This window comes from Nilaparvata lugens, chromosome 6, assembly GCF_014356525.2.
Source record: "Nilaparvata lugens isolate BPH chromosome 6, ASM1435652v1, whole genome shotgun sequence".
NCBI classification, from domain to species: domain Eukaryota; kingdom Metazoa; phylum Arthropoda; class Insecta; order Hemiptera; family Delphacidae; genus Nilaparvata; species Nilaparvata lugens.
In genome coordinates, this window is record NC_052509.1 from 60,333,316 (window position 1) to 60,355,407 (window position 22,092).

The 22,092-nt window shown below is 33.2% G+C and overlaps 1 protein-coding gene across 1 annotated transcript in view; it reads right to left on the reverse strand.

Moving 5' to 3' along the window:
* Positions 1-1,504: 1,504 nt before the first annotated feature.
* The window catches only part of LOC111063836 (DENN domain-containing protein 2A), a 47,202-nt gene continuing 26,614 nt past the window's right edge, over positions 1,505-22,092 (reverse strand). Inside the window, exons 7-12 of the mRNA XM_039431597.1 lie at positions 21,775-21,924; positions 14,889-15,066; positions 9,307-9,546; positions 6,960-7,083; positions 3,916-4,014; positions 1,505-2,741 (exon numbers count right to left, since the gene is read on the reverse strand). Coding sequence (XP_039287531.1) covers positions 2,707-2,741; positions 3,916-4,014; positions 6,960-7,083; positions 9,307-9,546; positions 14,889-15,066; positions 21,775-21,924 — 826 coding nt within the window. The 3' untranslated portion in view covers positions 1,505-2,706. The remainder of the gene's footprint in view (positions 2,742-3,915; positions 4,015-6,959; positions 7,084-9,306; positions 9,547-14,888; positions 15,067-21,774; positions 21,925-22,092) is intronic.

The following is a 22,092-nucleotide window of genomic DNA, read 5'->3' on the forward strand; positions in this document are numbered from 1 at the left end:
TGATAAACAATAGATAACTTGAGTTTTGAATAGTTTTTGTGTTCAATAAAACACTTTATTAATCTATGTTTCACATTATTAATTTAACATTTTCCCTTATTGAAAATAATAACTTATAGAGCCTATATCACTGTTATAACTTCTGAAATTGTAATTACTAAGTAGCAAACGAAGGAAACTCTACTAATTAATTTTTGAATTTGAGTATAAGAAAATATAACATTTTATGTGAGCATACAGAATTTAATCTTCATATTTATTCAGAACAATTAAACGTTTCGAAAAAGTATCCTACAACTGTATAAATGGAGGCACTATTTATATAGAGGCACTGTTGTATGTATTGCTTATAGGACGAATATTTAGCAAATTTCTAAACTCGCAATTGAATTTTAATATCTAGTAAATGAAGAGAATCGAAGACAATCTTAGAAAAAATCGATAGTAGAAAATGAATGAAAAAAGAACGTTCGAGATATTTCATTTATCTCAAGGTTTCAATCTTTCATGTTTTGGACGAATATTTTCTACTTACAACTAATTTGGAATGGCAATGAAACTTGAATAACTATCTCAAAAACAAACATATGATGTTTCATTGTTGAACTTCATTTGAATCTACTCATAATAACAAATAATAGGTTGTAATAGAATACAAATTATAATAATAATAGTGATAATATATCATAGATGATAGATTATTGGAATAATAATGTACAAAAATAGATTATTCGATTGAAGATTACGTTTTTCTAGTGCTACAGATCTATTTTCTAATCTACTGTACTCAATGAGAAAATCAATACATTGGGATAAAGCTATAATAAACCATTTACGGGCAACAATGAAAATTTGTTGCACTTCACAAACCTTAATCACAAATAGTTTATCGCCGATTAAGGTATAATCGACGATCTCTCAAACAGTTGATCGAAAATCAACTGACCAACATTATTACACGTTCATCTTGCTCTATAGATTTACAAAACGTTGCCAATTCTACGTTGTGCGACTTTGAATATTAAAAATATAATAGTTTTTCAACAAAAATGATCGAAATACTACTTAAATGAGTTATTGTAATTTCAGTATTATTTTAATTTTCCAGGTCTGGTTGGTAATTTTTCATCAAATGATTCTTGAATAAAGAAAATATTTTTTCTGTGTAATATAATTACACAGGAATCTTTGTTACTAGCTGAACTGGGGACAAAACTAGGGTCAAACCTAACCCTAAAATGTGTCTCATCCAAAGACCTTAAAGATGCATAGACTCACATGCAGCGCTAGTGTCGTACTTGGAATTGAAATCCGCCATTGAGGGGGCAACCTATAAGATTATTACATACCAATGCCACCAATGCCTTTGTGATCTAGTATTACAAATAAATAATGTATAATATCTCGTGCTAAAATACCCCAATGGTGGCCTTCAATTTCAAGTAAGAGCTATCATTGGGAAGGCATAGGCATTGTGGGTCTATATCTCTTTAAGGTCTTTGGTCTCATCACTATTTTTACTCATCTAAAGGCGAAACCTCACAGTTCCAGTCAATTCATTTTTAGTTAACCATAGAGTTACTTTGCAGAGTCAATTCAAATCAATCTGCGATTACTGATCAATAACTGAATTCTTAGAATTCTTAATTGAACATCAATAATCTCAATTATTGAGTTCTCTTCAATAAAATAAATAATTATTATGAACTTTTACATGATTGAAACGACAAGATTGAAAAATAGATGGGTTAAGTTACCGCAAAATGAGGATCTGAATAAAATATTCAGATTGTAAACACCCATATTTTCAAAAGATATAATTCAATTTTTTAAACATTCAATTTTAATTCATATTTTTAACTCAATTTTTAAAAAACTTGAGTTTTTGGATTAAAAATAAACGAAAATCAATGTAATTTTGAATACGAGAGACAAATCCCTATGAGAATCAGAAATCAAAATGATGAAACACTCTCCCGGTTGGGTTTGTTATGAATCTGAGCTACAATAATATTTCATTGTTACCTTAATCATTAATAACTCAATCTAGATGTCACTTTTCAATATGGAACTGTATAAACTTAAGCATACCTATACATTATTATCCTTAAAGACATTCAAAACCAAACAATTCTTAATTGGAAAAAGATCTTGATGATTAGTACTGTTACTGTACTTTAGATTCTAAATACTACAAAACATACTAAGTGTAAGGTTCTTGGTTATATATAGTAACAAAATATAATCATATATAGTTCCAAAACACACTGAACTGATCAATTGTTGATTTATGATAATCATTGTTAACCAAGTATATAAACACTATTAATATAAAGTATTAGTACGGACTAGATAGCACAATATTACTTTGTTATAATTGACTTGAAAAGTTAAACTTGGTTTGAACTTTGAAGTTAAACCCTAAACAAATATATAGCTGAATGTGCAATTCACTATGCTGAGAATCGTTTCCTGATGGCTGGACCCAAATTGAATTTGGAATTAATTTTATAAATGATAATTTAAATATTTCAGAAGCACTTTACTGCTATTTTTATTAATATACCTTAGCTTTTCAGCTGGAATGTGGTCAAATACTGTTAAAAAAACAATAATTTAGAACTAGTACAGTATCTTAGTACTTAGTCGCTAAGTTACTTTCTTCATTTATCTAAATTAATAAACTAGGTATTTTATAAGGGAAGTTTAGGATAGCGTCGCCCAGTCTTTGAAACGATCACCTGTAATAGAATGGGAAAATAGAAATGAGTTTCAATCAGAGACAATAATTTAGTCCGGGCGCAAATGTTATGAATAAGGCACTCCGTGGTCATTTTTGGGTAACAGCCGTAGAAGATGTCTCAATTTCTTCGTTAGGGTTTTCTTTCTTTCCCATTTTTCATAATAAGGATCGTGATGATGATGATGATAAGTCGAAATAACAGGCAAACACTACGGAAACAAGATGGCCGTTTTCAAAATTTTCTGAGTTTTGCTATATCGCTTGCATTTTAATAAACGTTCAAGATATTCGACCGTTTTTTTTAAGAAAAACGCACCAGAAATCATGCAGGGTTTTCTTTGGAGGGCGCTGGAGAACTCATTTTTTACGTACAGCGGATTAAGATATATCGTTCCAAAGTTGAAAAACGCTCTGAATTTCATAAATTTGAAATTCTTACTCTATATCTCTTGCACAAAAAAAGTTATGATGGTATTAAATTTGAAAAAAATGGAATACAAGTTTTTTTGGGCTTTTGAAGGTTATAACTAAAATAATATGCGTTCTAGAGGAAAGTTTTACTATCATACATTGTAGAGGAAGATTTTTAAAATATTTTCGTCTAAAAAAACGGTTGAATATCTTGAACGGTTATTGAAATAAAAGCGATACGGCAAAACCCTGAAAATTGTGGCGGCCATCTTGTTTCCGAGGTGTTTGCCTGTTATTTCGACTTATCATCATCACGATCCTTTATTATGCTAGACCTAACGAAGAAATTGAGACATCTTCCACGGCTGTTACCCAAAAATTACCACGGAATGACATTTGAGCCCGGACTAATTCAGCATTTTCATGTCAGGAAAATGAACTAGATTGAAATAACACTTGAACAAGAATTTCCAATATTATTGAAGTATAAAAAAATTACAATTTATATGAGTCTACAATATTAATGATGAAAATCCAGAATAGGAGTTTCAAGTATAGTTTTAGTTTACGTTAAGTTTACAGCAAAAATAGCATAAATAAAAAATAGAATAATGCTATATTTTCTCTATAAATTTAGGTATAGTTTCCTTTCCTTATTACAGTACTTGACTATTTTGTCTGGTGAAATAAACTGATGTAATATACATTCATACAGAATAAATTATTTTTATATTATGAAAATTGGAAAACTGGAGACTCACCAAGATTTTTGACGGTTTTATTAAGCGCTTTGTAGTTTTTCACTAGGCGTCCATGATCGTTCTCTTCAGCATACTCAGAACAACGCTGTTCAAAAAGGCCTGAAAAATTATTTTTCATGTTAAACACTATTACATATGAAGTAGAATTGTTTAATGTTGATGACGCATACATGTACAATATAAATTGTATGTCTTGAATGAAGAGACTAATAGATTGATTGTTCCATAATTATAAAAATACAAAATAAAAAGAAAATACAACATTTCGTGCTCTAATTTCACCTGAGCGTATATTTGAGAACAAAGCCTAACTGGGAATAATCCAGTCAAATGGACGTTTTTTCAGGAAATAATTTTCTCGACGGTTCTTCATGTATTTTGGGGCACTGAATTCGAACCTGGAATTTGCTGACACGCCAGAGGGCGGCTTCAGCCCCAAAACCCTTAAAATTTCGGACTTTTTCGGGGGAGGGGAAATACACCCAAAAATAGAAAATCATGTCCTACTGCAAAAATACAAATTTTTAATTATAATACCTTTTCAAGGCCTTCCTAACAAAAAAATATGCGAGACTGAGAAAATGATTAACATATCACAAATTTCTCGCAGATTCAAAGTTGCGTATCTTGTGAAACACTTCAGATAAAAATCAAAAAAGTAGTCACGGTTGTAGAGAATTATCTCCTCTTTTCGCTCCCATAAATCGTTTTTCTGATTTCAATACCGTTCAAAAGTTACAGCCAATTGAAAAAATGGTTATTTTTTTCTGCGATTTTACTGTTATTCAAGTTTATCTAAAACGAGTAGAATACATTATAGAAACTTGCGATTGGTCTCAAATGAAAGAAAATTACATGCTCTATAAGCTACGTTGCTTTAAATCCATTTTGCATGACTGTTTATGATCGAAAAACTGTTGAGACTGTGAAAATGAGGAAAATATCGCAAATTTCTTGATTTTTTGGAACAAACGTATCTTGCTTCACGATTATATTTTTACAAAATTCATTTAACCCACATGAAAGAGGAGATTCTGTTCTTTAAATCAAGACCAAGTACCATTTTTTATCATTTCGGGTTACCGAGATACACAGTTTTGGATATAGAAATTGGCCATTTTTCTGTGTAATTAAATATGGGCTGAAATACAATAAAGGTAGATTTTTTTATTTTTTCATCAAATTTCAGTTATGATACATGATTTTGAACCGCCTTGACGGGCTGAGAAGAATGAGGACGAGGATATTTGATCATTCTGTCAAAAGTTATAAGTGTTTAAAGTTTTGATCCTTGACGTCTCCTTATGACGTACCCCCCACTAGGAAATACTGAAATTAAATGTTTCTAACGGGCGATTCTCATAGAAAATAACCCTCATGAGATGATTTCAGCCGAAATATGTATTTTTTTTTTGTAAGGAAGGCCTTGAAAAGGTATAGTAATGAAAAATTTGTATTTTTGCTGTAGGACATGATTTTCTTTTTTTTTTGGGTGTATTCCCCCTCCCCCCACTAATAAATTCGAAAAATTCCCAAGGAATCCTGTTCAGAATTGATTGTTCTTTCACGTGATGTGTGGTTTTTTATCTATACTAGAAAAATATCCAAGTTGTATAGGGTAGAAGTGGAATGTTTGCATGATTTTGAAAACCCCTTATAAAATACCCATTTTTTGAAAATTCGTAGCTCCGGAACCAAAAATGGTAGAATCCTACGCGACCACTCAATTAATTGGAAATCTTATTATCTTTAATGTTGTAGAGAATTATTTTTCTCTATGGAAGAAATGGAAAAATTAAAAAGAGTCCGAAATTTTAGGGGGTTTGGGGGTTTTTGGGGGTGAAGCCGCCCTCTCGCGTGTCAGCTAATTTCAGATTCGAATTCAGGGCCCCAAAATACATATATAGAACCGTCGAGAAAAATTCTTTCGGGGCTGTTTCCTGAAAAACGACCATTTGACTGGACTAGAAGTGAAAAATAAAAAGTAAAATACATTATATACAAAATACATATATAATACAAAATACATTTGATATAAAATACATTATACATTATAAATCCTATGTGGAGATTGTTAGACTGGACTTGTGAGGAGCAACTAATCACACCCAAGGCGAATAATCAAGAGAAATAATAGAGGAATTCAAATTTTGGTCTAGGAGTTTACTATCATCACCAGGAATAGGATTATTATCTATGAAAATATGCCAAGAGCAGTATTATTTTATAACATCGTGTTATACCAAGTGGGAAATTTTCAATCAGTGTTTAGAAATTACTGAACACATCAATGTTACTTCATTCTCGTGAAATTATGAGTTAATATTAATATGTCTGTTAACAATTGACCAGGAATTGACTTGGTCATTAAAATCAGGGTCTAGAGGAAAAAGGATTGTAGCAAATTCAAACAAAATAACAGAAGGATTAAGTTCAATTCATGATAAATAGGGTGTTTCAATAAGATTGACCTAATTTTAAACAGTTATATTATTTGAAAAAATGGTGCACACAAACCAATTTTACATCAAATTACTCACAGAAGTATCAAGTTTATGATGATGTATTATAATTGTTCTATGTTTCTACCTTTTGAGGCTCGGACGACATCTAGACGGTAGCCAAATTCATCCCAGACTGTTCGCAAGATGACTTTTCGGACTGTAGCTACTGCATCAAGTTTTTCATCGGTTTTTAGCTCCTCAATATCAAGTGCCAAGAGAGGAACATCGTTGAAGATCATGTTTATGTTCTTTCCTTAGCACTTGATATTGAGGAGCTAAAAACCGATGAAAAACTTGATACAGTAGCTACAGTCCGAGAAGACATCTTGCGAACAGTCTGGGATGCATTTGGCTACCGTCTAGATGTCGTCCGAGCCTCAAAAGGTAGAAACATAGAACACTTATATACATCATCATAAACTTGATACTTCTGTGAGTAATTTGATGTGAAATTGATTAGTGTGCACTTTTTTTTATTAAATATAAATGTTTAAAATTGGGTCATTCCTATTGAATGATAAGAATGATCGAGATAATCACCTCTGGATTCCGGCGTTCTCTCCAGCCTCGACTGGATGAATGCGTTGAACATGGCTGTCTCAGTGAACCACTCCAGAAATAGTTGGATACTGCGAGAAGAGATACTCTTCACGAACAAATCTCTCTGTCGAAAACAGACGGTCAAAACAATTATTTCAATGAAAATATAAGAATAAAATCAGTCCACATTGCAGAAATCTGTCTCTATTCGTCAAGGGAACAGAGATACGCTATTCACTATGTTTGACCATAGAATGAGAGCAACCTGTAAGCTTTCTCTATGATTTAACTTGGTAAAATTAAATTCTGTTGTAGCTATGGTGAAAGTGATATTTTCGAGCTCAAAATTTAAGTGATTTTATTCTATATTTTGTGAATATTTGAAGTTTGGTTTTTGTTTTAAAGGAAGTTTTATTATCAATCTATCTAAATTTGAAATTCTTTGTTTTATTCTGATTCATAGTTTCAGATTGAAGATTTGGTATTGAAATTGAAGTGAACATAACCTATGTAATATTTGGACGATTTGTGACAAAATCAGGAAATTGAAGAAGTTTTGGGCAATAGCCTGTTTTTTCTTTTCCCACTATTGTATTGTTCGCTCTATCTAATAAATAAATAAATAAATAAATAAATAAATAAAAAGTTGAGAAAATTTTTGTGAAAATTTGTGTTTTCATTCATTGAGTAGATTTATTCGAAAATCCTGTTTTCGATAATTCAACTTATCGTTATTTAAGTAGTAATTTGAAGAAATGAATTAAGAATATTATGAATTAGGTCTGTTTCTATCAATTTTCATAGTGCCAATTTCATTTTTTGTAATGTTCGGTTTTTTGTATTTTGTAATAGTATTAATTACGTTTATCGACTTGTTATATTTTTATTGACGTTTCCTATTGCATTGTTATTGCTTTAATTGAATAAAAGTATTCTTATTATTAATGGAATATAGCAGATAACATGAGTACGCTAACTATTTTTGTTGAAACTATGGCCATAGTTTTTCTTCATCATCTAACTAACGTTATCGATTCAAACGCAAAGTTGTAGACATGAAATTTATTAGTGGAGCAGAGTTTATTTACCGCAGTTAGTCTGTTAAACTTGCAGCAGTTAATTTAAGATGGGGTGATCACAAAAGTTGAAAAATAACAGTGGAGCTTGTTCTTTGAATCTGTTATGAAATCAACCCTATTGATTACGCTCTTACTGCTCACTCGATCCTGTGAAATTTTGCAGCGCTGAACTCCATAAGACAAATGCTGAAAACTAAGGTTTGCACAGACAATAGTATTGAATAAAAACTACTTGATAATTCACTGGTTTGTTGGAACAATACAGTGTGTACATAAAAGAATGACCCCATTTTAAATAGCTATATTTATTAGGAAGAAGGGCTCAACACTAACAAATTGCATATTAAAATACTCACAAAATATTGGAGATTCCGAAAAGTTTCCATTTTCCATTGGCTGCACGGACGACATCTAGTTTGTAGCTTAATTCATCCCAAACTGAGCGTAAGGTGCCTTCTGTCACTGAGGCTACAGCCGCTGATATTCGGGTTTTCAGTTCATCAATGTCACGAGGTAAGGGAGGAACGTAAACATGTTGTTTAACATATCCACACAGGAGAAAATCGCATGGTGTTATGTGAGGGGACCTAGGAGGCCAAGAGTGTAAAGCTTGGTCTCGCGGTCCTGTACGCCCTATCTAACGTTGAGGCACGTTCTCATTGAGGAAACTGTGAACATCGTTGTGCCAGTGCGGTGGTACAACACTGTATACTGAACTCCAATATTTTGTGAGTATTTTAGTACGCAGTTTGTTAGTGTTAAGCCCTTCTTCCTAATAAATATATCTATTTAAAATCGGGTCATTCTTTTTTGAACACTTTGAAATACTGGTTTCAGTTGTTACACCAATATCAATCTCTAGTAAAATCTATAGCAGGTTGAACCATTGATAATGGTGTATCAAACGAAACTATTATCTCAAACTGTTTCAATAAAACGATGGTTTTAACAATATCAAATCGTTATCATTTAATCCTCTATTTAATATATTTTTTATGTACGATATAGGGGGGGGGGTGGTTAATGTGTGTTGCAATACGCTAAATAAATAAATTCTTGATTTACTGCTGATATGAATTACCTGAAAATCACGTTTCTTATACAAGGGGGACACGGTGATGACAATATCAAATCGTTATAATTTATGTATTTAATTTATATAAATGTATTTTTTCATGTACAATACATCTATTTTTGGGGAAAAATTATGTGTGTTATGTTTATGAGCCATACACTAAATAAATAAATCTTCAGTTGATATGGATTACCTGGAACTCGCGTTTCTTATGCAACGGCGACACAGTGATGTACTCGCGATAGTGGCCCAGCAGTTCGACGAAGAGCCGAATGAGAGCCTCCGAGGCGAGCAGGTTGCACGTCTCCTTGCTGGCGGCAAGCGACAGATTCAGCGCCGACCGAAGCGCGCGCGACAACCGCGACGGCAAAATAATCGCCTCGTCGCCCACGCTGTGTACTATCGTGCCGTCATCCACGTCTACTACCAGATCCTGAAAGCAATCCGATTTATTCAATTATAAGAGAGAAGAGATAAATAAAAATGGTTGAATAAATGAATAGATGAATCAATAATTAGTAGCCGACCAGGCTAACCGAGACGACTAAAGCTGTGTTTACAGCAAAGTTATTAACAAAATGTTCGACACTATAGTGAGGTCCACGTTATAATGACAGTATTTGATCAACTTTGGTTTTGCTATCCTTGTATATCATTCGACGAAGCTGGTGGTACTATCCTTTTCTATGTCCACAACGGTGCCAATTATGTTTTTGATAGTGTAGAAATATGATCAATTAATGCAGAGAATCGGCATCGCTATTCTTCTATCTTTATCCACTGTCATCATAACGTGGACCTCAATATAAATCCTTATAGATTCTATTAGATTGAACAACATAAATGTGTTATTTTGTGATCTTGTTCAAGGAATATTGCTTGGTTTTGAATTATTGTAAAATAAATTCTTCCGACAGAATAATAATATTTAGATTCCAAGTAGGAACAGAATTGTTGATTTTTAGATTTAATTCATTGGGAACTTTCAACTGTTTTTGAGGTTAGCCTTTTGTACCAATGCCTTATGAACCATAACAAGTTACAAGAATAAGACATTTTTTAATAATAAAAGAATGAATTATTGAACCATCTATTGATGAAATTTCATTATTAAAAAATCAAAAACATGAATTTACATATTATCTGAACCAGAATATTGTTTTTAAAAAGCATAATGCATGATTTTGTTATGAGCAGATTGGAATATTTCAAATGTACCGCCATAACGACCCCACATAATGGCCGTCCATAAGGAACACGAGTGTCATGACCTGTATTGATAGACCTTGAATGAAATCAAGCCGGTAAACAGCTGTTTGCAGAACAAATAAAAATACGATTCTAATTACAGCATACTCTACTGTAATGAAACAATATGTTTTCTTTACAGTCGAGTATGTTTCCTAGTTCCAAAATAGGAACAGCAAAACTGCTAAAAAAAACAACCTTCAGCGCTCTAGGTGGAAGTTTTGTCAACTTCCGCAAAATTCCTGATTCAGAATTTGTAAACTAGGTTATGTTTATAGAATACATGTAGTAACTTCAGCACAAGCAGTTAATGTTTTCTATTTCTCAATAATTATTCTTCTTTAGATTATTATGACAAAAAATAGTGCACGTTACTTGGACGTGCATGTCTTTTGCAGTGCTCGAATGAAATCCTAGTCGAGGCGTTGCCTGCAAAATACCCCTTCCCGTCCATGTGACTTATAATAATAATAATGATAATAATAATAATAATAATACTAATAATAATAAAAATAATAGTCCTTCAGCAATGGCGGGCAAAACAGCTGTATGGGAGGCATGCTTACATTTTGGGACAGCCTGGGATTGATGAAGATGCCTCAAATGCGTGGCTCAGACACGGAGATCTGTTTGTAGAGACAGAAGGCTTCATGATAGCCATTCAAGATCAAGTAATAGCTACTAGGAAATAAAAGAAGCATATATTGAAGCTGCCTATAGATGTTGACTTATGTAGAAGATGTGGTATGGCTCCCGAAACATTGCAACACATCATGTCAGCTTGTCAGTTGATGGCAGCTTCAGACTACTTGAGGCGCCACAACTCTGTTGCTGGTATCCTACACCAGGATCTTGCCCTGAAGTTTGGTCTAGTGGATCAAAAACTGTCATACTATCTATACAAGCCACTTTCTGTACTTGAGAATGATACACACAAGATGTATTGGGATCGCTCTGTGCTGACTGACAGGACAGTTGTGCACAACCGGCCAGACATTATCCTCATGGACAAGATAGCCAGGGAGACTATTTTGATTGATGTTGGTGTAATAGTGTGAATATTGAGTGGGTATTATTGTAGTTGTTTTTGTGTATCTTATATTGTTTTTCAGGTTTTTGAACTGAAATGTACTTTGATTCTAACTGTATGTTGAACCCAGCGTTTTTAGTGTGAGAATTGACTCTGCCTTTTTTGAATTTGCTAACTAACTTGTTGCTTAGTTGTCAAAATTAAAGCAATTTTCGTGCATTTTTCAAGTACAGTTTCAATTTCATGTCGAAAAAGCCACTGTATTTGAAAATTGTACAAGCATTGACCTTTTTGCAGCTTTGGCTTTTCCACTAGAAGTTATGCTCAACGCTCGTGGAGGGGGAATAATTTTCAATGAAAAGGCCTCAGTTCGAATTGAGACGTAACTGGGAAAACATGTAACGGTGTGCGAGCCTCGGTCCTCTGAATGGGCCCATTTCCCATTCAAAGGGACAAATTGTTATGTTTTCAGTTATCAGTAATTTTTATCTACATTTCCCATTCAAAGGGACAAATTGTTATGTTTTCAGTTATCAGTAATTTTTATCTAGTTGAATAGGAAACAAAATTTTATAGAGTTAGTAGGAGTAGAATCAGGAAATTATTTGTGCGTGTGAGTTCAAGTATAGTGAGTTTTATTAAAGCGTATGTGAGTGTTTCTGAAGAGTCCAAGTTTGAATATTGTTAAAATGGTGAGTGCCGAACTTTTGTTGTCTTTCTAATTAAGCTCATAATTTAATTTCATAGAATGACCGAGGCCCAAAATTTAAATGCAGCAAGTTAGCAGGTTCCCAAAATGTGTAGATTGAAATTGAATATACCTTCTTTTTTTGAATCAGTTACTGAGTAACTCTGTTGGAAAATTTGACATGATTTCTATTGATTCGTTTGATTCGTTAATGAGTTCAATAAACCTGAGGTTGAATTTTAAAAGTATTTTTCATTGAAGTTCCTGGCTCGTAGTTACTATAGTTGCTAGAATAGGCGACAGTGATGATAATCTGTGCTTTTGAATGAACGAATCCACTAAAAGCTCCCAACCAATCAAGGATTCAAATACCGGTAGATGACTTGATAGCAGTAAACTTTAGCAAATATTATAGAAGAGTAGAAACAACCCCCCTCCGTTTACATTGGTGGCCAGCGGTGGTATAGTCTGCAAGAAAGACTATCGAACCACATGTATTCTTATATATTTCATATTTTGGAAGATTAACTCAATAGAGACAAATATGTCACCGGTTGCAGAAATGATGTCAGGTGTGGTGTAGGGTTAAAAATACCTCCACCGGTTACATTGGCATACCATGTTGCCACAACTTGGAACAATATTACAATGAGAAAATATCCAAGTATCTCCCCCTGGCTGCTGAAATCAGGGATGTCTGGAAGCAGGAAAAAGTTACAACTGTCCCTATAATTATCTCTACTGTTAGAGTGATCAGGCAGAAGGTTTCAGCGAACCTGTCGCCTTGGTGTCTCAGGGAGTGCAAAACATGGAATTCAAAAGGCGGTTGTACTCAGCACGGTATCAATGATTAGATCCTTTTTAAATTTGACAGAATAGAGATGTACCAAAGTCTTGCCAATGGCCAACTTCGGTTACAATAAAAAATGCTCACTTTGTAAGTGATGAAATAATTGAATAATAATAATAATAATAATAATAAAAATAAAGATGATAATAATAGTAATACGTAAGATACTACAACCTATAGGTTACATATTTATGGACAGATACATGAAAGCATAACCGTCATCAAATACAATACTACAGATGAGGATTTTTGAAACAGTAGATGAAAACAGAGGACCAAACAAATGAATGATTGTTGAATCAGGGTATGCTTGACATACAGTTTCTCTTAAATCAAGCTATTGTTGTATCATTCAAAGGTATCTTGAATAGATAAGTTGTGACAGATAATTCTGTATAGCCCTACCAGTATTCTACTATAACGACAAAAAAGTCTATCCTCATTGAAAAGCACAACCTGAACAAGATAAGAACTAATTTTAGAAACACTGTAATATCATATTTTACTCGAATATAATTTGAAAACCTCTTGATAATATTGCATAATACCGCTAATAGCCACTTCAACATCACTTAAATACCACTTGAAATACACTTAGAATCATTCTACAGTTGCAATAAAGAATGCAAGTCGGTATTTCAAAGGGAAATGAAAACTAAATTACGTCAAGAAATTTAAAACGTGATTGAGAGCTATCGAGAGACAGTTCACAGTCAATAATGCTTTTGGAAGCAGTTATTGTTGTCAGCAGTCAATACTGCTTCTGCTAACTCTGTTAGCGCTATCTAATCTAGAATAGGAATAAAGAGGAGAAAAATGATGAGATGAGTACCCTACACTTTAAGGGCCGGTTTCCGAGCTCGGGATTTAGCTAAGACCTAGACTTTAAACAGCTGGAGTCAGAAAATTGGCTTTCCAGAACGGGGTGTAGTCGCAGCTTTTATAACAGTAGTAGTAGTAGTTTTTATTTTCTCATTTCTATAATTGGAAACGTTTTTCCTTGATTAAATTAGACATTCCTAAATAATTCAAAATAGCTGAAACTTTACACTATTTTCTCTTTATTTTATTTTGTGTTAAATTTTCTAGTTTTTCGAAATTTAATTCAAACGTGACTATGACAACGACTGCGACGACGCCCCGTTTTGGAAAACCAATTTTCTGACTCCAGCTGTTTAAAGTCTAGGACTTAGCTAAATCCTGAGCTCGGAAACCGGCCCTAAAAGTGTGAAAGTCAACTTATTTTTTGAACAACAAGAAATGCATTTCACTCCTGATGAGGAGCCTACTCCAAGCAATTACTTAGAAACAAATGTCAGACTACTTTGACAGCCTAAACTTTATGTCAGCATACTTCAAATATTTACTTGTCAAATGTTGTTACTACGACAAAGTTGATAAAGTTGACAAAGTATGGAATTTTCCAACTATTTTTAATTAATTTAATTCAATTTGGAAGTATTTTTTTAATTTAAAAATTATTTTTGTGTTTTGAATTGTAAGTATAAAACACTAAATTGTAGTGTAACCTAGCTACATTTGGACTGTTGTATAAATTAGAATTGAAACAGTTTTGGGCTTATAAGCCGGTGCTACTTTTCTGTAATTTGTGTAATTCTGAATGATTAAATAAATAAATAGATATCATAATCTGTAATACAGAAACAAGGAGGACACAGGGATATATTATCTATAGTGAGGTCCACGTTATAATGACAGTTTGATCAACTTTGATGTTGCTATCCTTGTCTATCATTCGACAAAGCAGTTAGTACTATCCTTCTCTAGCTCCGCAACTATGCTAAATCTGTTTTTGACAATGTAGAAATATAATTAAGGCAGAGAATAGGCAACGCTGTTCTTCTATGTTTATCCACTGCCATTATAACGTGGACCTCACTATAATAAAAATGTTTTTGTTACTGAATTCAAGTAATATGAAAATGATTCAGCACTCACCAGATCAATGTTGTTGAGCGGTAAGTCCATCAGCTTTGGTTTGATAATACCTATCAGGTAGGGAGTTGGCGCATGGCAGACGTCCATCAAAACAGAAGGCAGGATAGGTACAAGTGTGTGCTGCCAATGGAATGGAAACAGTGCCGATTGGAGGCCTTCTATACACACCGATAGCTTGCTGAAAACATATAACAAACAAAAGAAACTGAGAAAAAATCTAATAAGTCGAGTGAGAAAAACTAATGAGTTTTCAATGAGAAAACCAAAGGGTAATGATTGGTTCATCTGAAAAATATAGAAATATGGCATAACATAGTTTTGGTTGAGAGAAACCATCAAAATTGTATGTATATATTCAATGGAGAACAACAAATTAATAGATGATGAAAACTGTTGTCCTTACAGAATTATATGTTTTACTAATACCCAAAAAACAACAGAATTATATGTTTTACTAATACCCAAAAAACAATCACATCAAAAGAATTGAAAAGTCTTGTTTGAAACTTCAATTGAAAATTATTCAGGTTCATCTGGAAAAGAATAGCTATCTCAAGATTAGATTTTTACATTTCATTAGAGTATAAATGCATGCGCATCAACTCGTGATTTCATGGAAGGTGTAATTTTCGTAATGATTTCATGAAAGGTGTGATTTTCATAAGAAACTCTAAGTTTTCAAAGTTAATTCAAATGCATTGCTCCAATGGAGTGAAATTTCAAATGATTTATATAGGAAAACATAATTAATAGCTGATAATATACTTGAAATTTCTATTTTTATAATTTGTATAAAATATATAATTGAGTACTTGGAGACCAGGGCAATTGAAAAAGCCCATGAACACAGACTAGAGGTCACTGGAATGAAGATGCTGAGGTGGAGTTGCGGCGTAACTAGAGAGGATAGAATCCGAAATTAAATAAATAGAACAGAATGAAGGTTACAGAAATATCAAAGACAATACAAGAAAAACGACTGCAGTATAAAGGTACGGTACAAGTGGAGAGAAGGGAGGAAAATTATGTGGGGAAAAAACCGTCGACTAAGATGTCGAAGGCACTAGGAAGAGGGGAAGATCTAGCAATAAATGGGAAAATTGTAACGCCCACGATCTTGTAGGGAAGGGACTAAAACCAAACTAATCCCATGACTGAGACTTCTGGAAGCGACTGACCCGAAACGCCGACCCCACATGAGTGGGAAAAGGCTGAGAAGAAGAAGAATATAATAATGGAGTTGAAATTTCGAAACAGTAAAGGGGAATCAAGACTGTGAAGGAGCAAGAAATTGGAAAATAATCTGCGAATTGAAAAATATGATACAATACAATAGTCTAACAGGTAAAGAAATCTATCAAAAATTATGAAATGCTAGCTTGCCCGGCGAACTTCGTACCGCCAAAAAGTCAATGTATCTCATGTCACACTTGACTTTATTTGTTGAATCATGAAAATTATCTGACAATCAATATTTTCATTCACATCTCAATACGTACTTCCTATGTGCTTAGTCATACATCATTTTATTATTACGAAAACATATTCTTCTCAATCAATTGGCAGTAATATCTATCAGTGTAAAGTGTTGAATAAAAAAATAGATACGTTGAATCAGTGTTTCAAAGATGAATTTAATGTTTTCATAGTTGTTGATTGTCAATAGATGGTCCAGGAAATATGCGATGTACAATGAATTGCACAGAATTCCATATAATAATAATAATAACTTTTATTCACTTCATTGTACAATTTTACAAAGCATAAAACATAAAAAATATCAAGTGCACTCCTCATTAGGCTAGGCCTGCGTCGAGGAGTGGTTCGTCTTATGAATTACAGAAAATATATAAGAAAAACGATTCAGCTGCTTCAAGTACTATATAGAGCTACTTACATAAATAGTATTATCTTATGCCATTAAGCAATCTAAACAAAAATACACATCTTCCACAAAAATAAACAAATTGATTACAATGCTTAGTTTATATAGCCTAGTTTACAGAATAAAGTTAAACATATTTCAATGAAACAAAACGAAATGAAACAATTTATGAAGCCGATAAATACAGTCTTAACCTTCTACAGAGAATCGATAAGGAGGACTCTCTAGAAATATCGAAAGGTAAAACATTAAATAAACGAGGACCCTGAAAGGCTGCATGACCAGCCGCAGATGCAGTTACACATCTCGGCTCATACAGTTTCTCTCTGGCTTGACCACGAGTTGTATATCCATGTTCAGGAGTCACTGGAAAATCTAATGGTCGTTCAAATACATATTTTAATAAGTTCAATTTATATAAATCCTCAGGGCTTAGAACTTTGAATTCTTTATAGATTAGGTTAGTGGGATATCTAACTGGTCTATTCAGACATATTTTTACAATTTTCTTATATTGCAAAATAAGGGGTTGTAAGATGGAAGATCCACAACCTCCCCATCCAACAATGCCGTATTCAATTACAGAAGAGATTAGGGCAAGGAATACCATCCTCAACTGGTACAATGGAAGAATATTTCTCAATTGAACAAACTTATAAAATGTTTTCCTTAATCTATTACAAACATAAGAAATATGTGGCTCCCACCTTAGTCGAGAATCTATCATGATGCCTAGGTATTTTACAGAATCATGAACAAAGAGAGGAACACACTGGCAATAAGACTGATGACAGTCCGGTTTATGAATAATAATTTTAAGTTGGTACTCCTCAGAGGGCTTACCAGCCATTGTGAGGTAAAAGGGTAGAACCACAGTTTTATCTTTATTTATACATAATTTATTGTGGTCACACCAATTTTTTATCTTTGCTATACCACTATTTGCTTTCTTAAATGTTTCCATCCATGAATTTCCATGAAACAGAGCTACAGTGTCATCCGCAAATGAGTAGAGAGAGCCACAGTCTAGATCAATATTTAATAAATCATTAATATAAATTAGGAATAGAATTGGGCCAAGCACTGTTCCTTGTGGAATCCCAGCTTCAACTCTCCTATCGTTGCTAATTGTATCATCAATTTTTACGGCTTGTGACCTTAAGTTTAAGTATGACCTGAAAAATTTCAAAACTATGCCTCTAAAACCGATAATTTCCATTTTATTTAGCAAGAGTTCATGGTCCACTGTGTCGAAAGCCTTTTGGAAGTCCAGAAAGATTCCCAAGCACTTTTTTCCTCTATCTAAATGATTTATAACTTCTCTACTCACTCTAAATATTGCACTTTGAGAACCCAATTGCGAACTATTTAAGATTTCATATTTATTTAAGTAGGATATTAGTCTCGACTTTACACATTTTTCTATAATTTTACTAATACTAGATAAGAGGGAAATGGGACGATAATTATTCAAACTGGATTTCTCCTTTCCTTTATGTAATGGAATGACTATAGCCCGTTTCATTTCGTCAGGGAAGTAGCCCTGTTGAAAACATAGATTAATTATATGCTCAAGAGGTTTAGAAATATTATATGAATTTTCAATGAGGCAATTTGCATATACTCCATCAGGGCCAGGAGTTACCCTTCTTTTCAGACTAAAAATAGTATTAATAACTTCTTCTTCTGAGACTGGTGTAAAAAAGAATGAATTACAATTTCCTGGAATTACTCTATACCTGTATGTTTTGTCTTGATTTAAGTTCTTTAGATTCCTATTTGTAATCTCTTTACCGATTGTAGTGAAATATTTATTGAATTCATCTGCTATCTCTTTCTTTTTGTCTGACTTTATTACTCGTTTATCAATGCCTTGTATATCAGAAGATATATTTTTCTTTTGTTTAGTAGAATCCGTTGCTTCATTTATTGTTTCCCAGGTCTTCTTGATATTATGTTTGCAGTTAATAAATTTGTTTTTGAAATAAGTCTCATTTACCACGCGCAAAATCCTCTTTAAAATAGTATTATAATTTTTTAATTTGTTGGCAAGTGCATCATTGAACGGCTGTCTTCTAGCTTTTATAGTCATTTTGTTCCTTGTCCTTATAGATCTAACTAAACTTGATGTGATCCAAGGTTTAAGTCGGGTTTGTCTACTGCTAACCCTTTGACAAACTTTTTTTGATAATGTAAAATGTTTTATGATGGTATCAAAGAAAATTGTAAAGGCTTTTTTAGCACTGTTTTCTGACATAGTTTCCCCCCACGATTCGTTTTCAATTCTAATCTTAAAATTATTTAAATCAATTTTTTCTTGTATGATTTGTAGATCATCAACAGCAGTATTTTTATTTTCACATATTTGATTCTTAGTCTCACTAATAGTACCCATTTTTGCTTCATGGTCAGTAATCGAACAATTAAAAATAGCTGGATTAAGCCTAAAATACCGACTTTTTAGAAAAAAATGGTCAATACATGTTTCAGATACGTCACCGATTCTAGTACCTCCATAAAGATAACTTATAAACCCATATTCATTCAATACATCCATATACCTATGCCCAGCTAGACCTAAACGATTTTCCAAGATATCAATATTTGTATCACCAATCAGGACTCGATTTGAGAAGCATTTAGTCTCCTCTAAAAACATTTCAAGGTTATCTATGAATTCAAAAACATTCGTATCTGACGGTGATCGATAAAGGGCAGAAGTAAAACTGGTTTTGTTGAAAATCAATAATACAATTAATAACATTTGTTTGTTGAATATCGACATTCAATATTTCAAACTTAATACCATGCTTAATATATACAATAATTCCATCGCATTTATTATATTTTGTTGGTTTTATGTATTTATTGTAATTGGGTAGATCAAACCCGTCATCATGAGACAACCAGGTTTCAGTGAGTATTATAATATCAAAATTTACATTTAAACTAGTAAGAAGCACACATAATTCATCAAAATTCCGTCTGACACTTCTAATGTTCAAATGAAAAATTTTTAAAACAAAATTGTCCGAAAAGAAAAAATTAACATGATTAGAATCTTGTAGCTTCGAAGTTTTACAATTATTATTGTCATAAAGTTCCTCCAATAAGTCTCTTACTTGGCAGTTCTCCATAATAAATAAGAGAGAAAAAAAACAATAACCAAATAGAAACTAATTTACAGCTTGTTATAATCATCCTTCGATCTAATCAGCAAAGCCGGACTGGTTTCAGTCTTCCTGACAAAAATTTTTCCATCTCTAGACCATACGTAGCGGTAGTTTTTCTCTTCAGCCAACTTCTTCGTGTCTTTGAGCAGCATGGACACCGCCGGGGACAAGTGTTGGTACGCCGATATCCTACCAACCGGAAGAAAGAGAGATACAGTCTTTGTCGATATGCCAGGCTCACTTTTGTCTTCAAGTGCCTTCTTCTTGAATTCAGACAGCCATGTCACCTTATCTTCTCGACGCATAAATTTTAAAATAATAGGCTTAATGCCGTCCTTGGTACGCGAAGGAACTCTGTGTGCGGCACTAAGATCCTTGCCTGTTAGAGGACTACCTATTGCAGTAGAAATATTTTTAAAAATTTCAAATACGGATTCCTTAGGAGATTCAGGTAAACCAGTTACAATAACGTTGTCACGCCGAGTGTACATCTCAAAATCAGCGATTTGTTTTTTTAATGAGCTAATGTCTGCTTTCAAGTTTTCATTCTCACTTTTCACTATTTTGAGTTCCTCATTGCAATCTTTCAGTTCCTGTTTGAATTTATCGAACTCGTCCGACACGAATTCAATAGATGATTTCATATCTTGGAAATCACGGAGAAAAGTAGGAGATAATTGTGATTGAATAATCTGCTTGACGATAGTGGAGATAGCTTCCAAGTCGAGCTGAGATAACGCACCGCCGGTCGGCTGAGCTATCGCAGACCCCTCACCACCCTTCGCTGGTTCAATGACTGCAGCAGACCCCTCACCCCCCTTCACCGCTTCTATCACTACAGCAGGTTCAATCGTTGTCGTCTTGCAAGAAACACACTTCCATTTGGTTTTTTTTCAGTAGACATTTTTCTAAAGTTTTTTTCACTTATCGACTGACATAAATAGTGAACACTGTTCTTGCACTCACTACACACAATAAGATCCTCCTTGACTACATTTACATTGCATTTATTGCACTCCATTTCAGAAAACAAAGCTTCACTGTCACAATTTATCGATAGCAGAGCCACGGAGATAACGATGTTTACTGCACCGTGTCTGAAGACGAACTGATGGATATTCTTTCCATCTTCCATTTCAGGATGAGTATAATCTAAGCTAAATTAAAAAAAAAATCATTTAGTCTGTCATTCTTCAGTAATTAATGAATGCGATATAAACAACTCTCTTTCATGAGATGAATAATTTTTTCCCCAACATTTCCCAGTTTCTCAATGATAGGGGAGTGATAATAATTATTTGCATAGGTCTTCTAAGGAACTATTATCTATTATCTACAGCTGGCACCAATCAACTACACTAATTTCAACTCCAAACTACCGTTTAAATACCAGTACACAATTCATAACAGGGTGACGTGTTTATTATACAGCTGGTAACTTTAGATGCTAAATTATAGGTAGCCGCTCGGCCGGAAATTTCGAAAATATATAGGTCTGTAAAATGGATTAATGAATAGTTATTATTAGCCCCCTATTGAAATTTCTGGTCAGAAACCATCCCCAAAGTTCAATGCCGTTCTGTCAAGTAGTTTTTGAGTCTATAGGGAACAAACAAACTAACACACGAACAGACATTCATTTTTATATATAGATGAGTTAGACTAATTAATAACCATTTTGTAACTTTCATCAGCAAAAATATTAAAAATGAATTTCATTGGCCCATTTCAATTTTGTTAGTCAAATACGATGAAAATGGCAGCTTCATTGAACATTTGAATATTATTTGTGAATTATCAGAAGTAAAATACATGATAAATAGCTTACCTTATCGATTCACTGAGCAGAATCACTTTCCTCTCATGTAACAAGGTAGCAAATATTTGCAGGAAGACTGATATCTTGATTTTGCCTAACAGTTCAGATAGATCATTATCCTCTTGTCGAATATCCAACGGTCTGGGAAATATCTCTATTCTGTGGAAGTAAAAGATATACATGTTAAATTTGAGCATTTATTCTACATGAGTTACAGTGAACGGGAATTGTCGTAATTTACTAAAATAAAACTACAAGACTGATTGAATGTGTTGAATTTTATAAAAAGTGGGAAGCATTCTATTCTGGAATATATACATTTCTTAC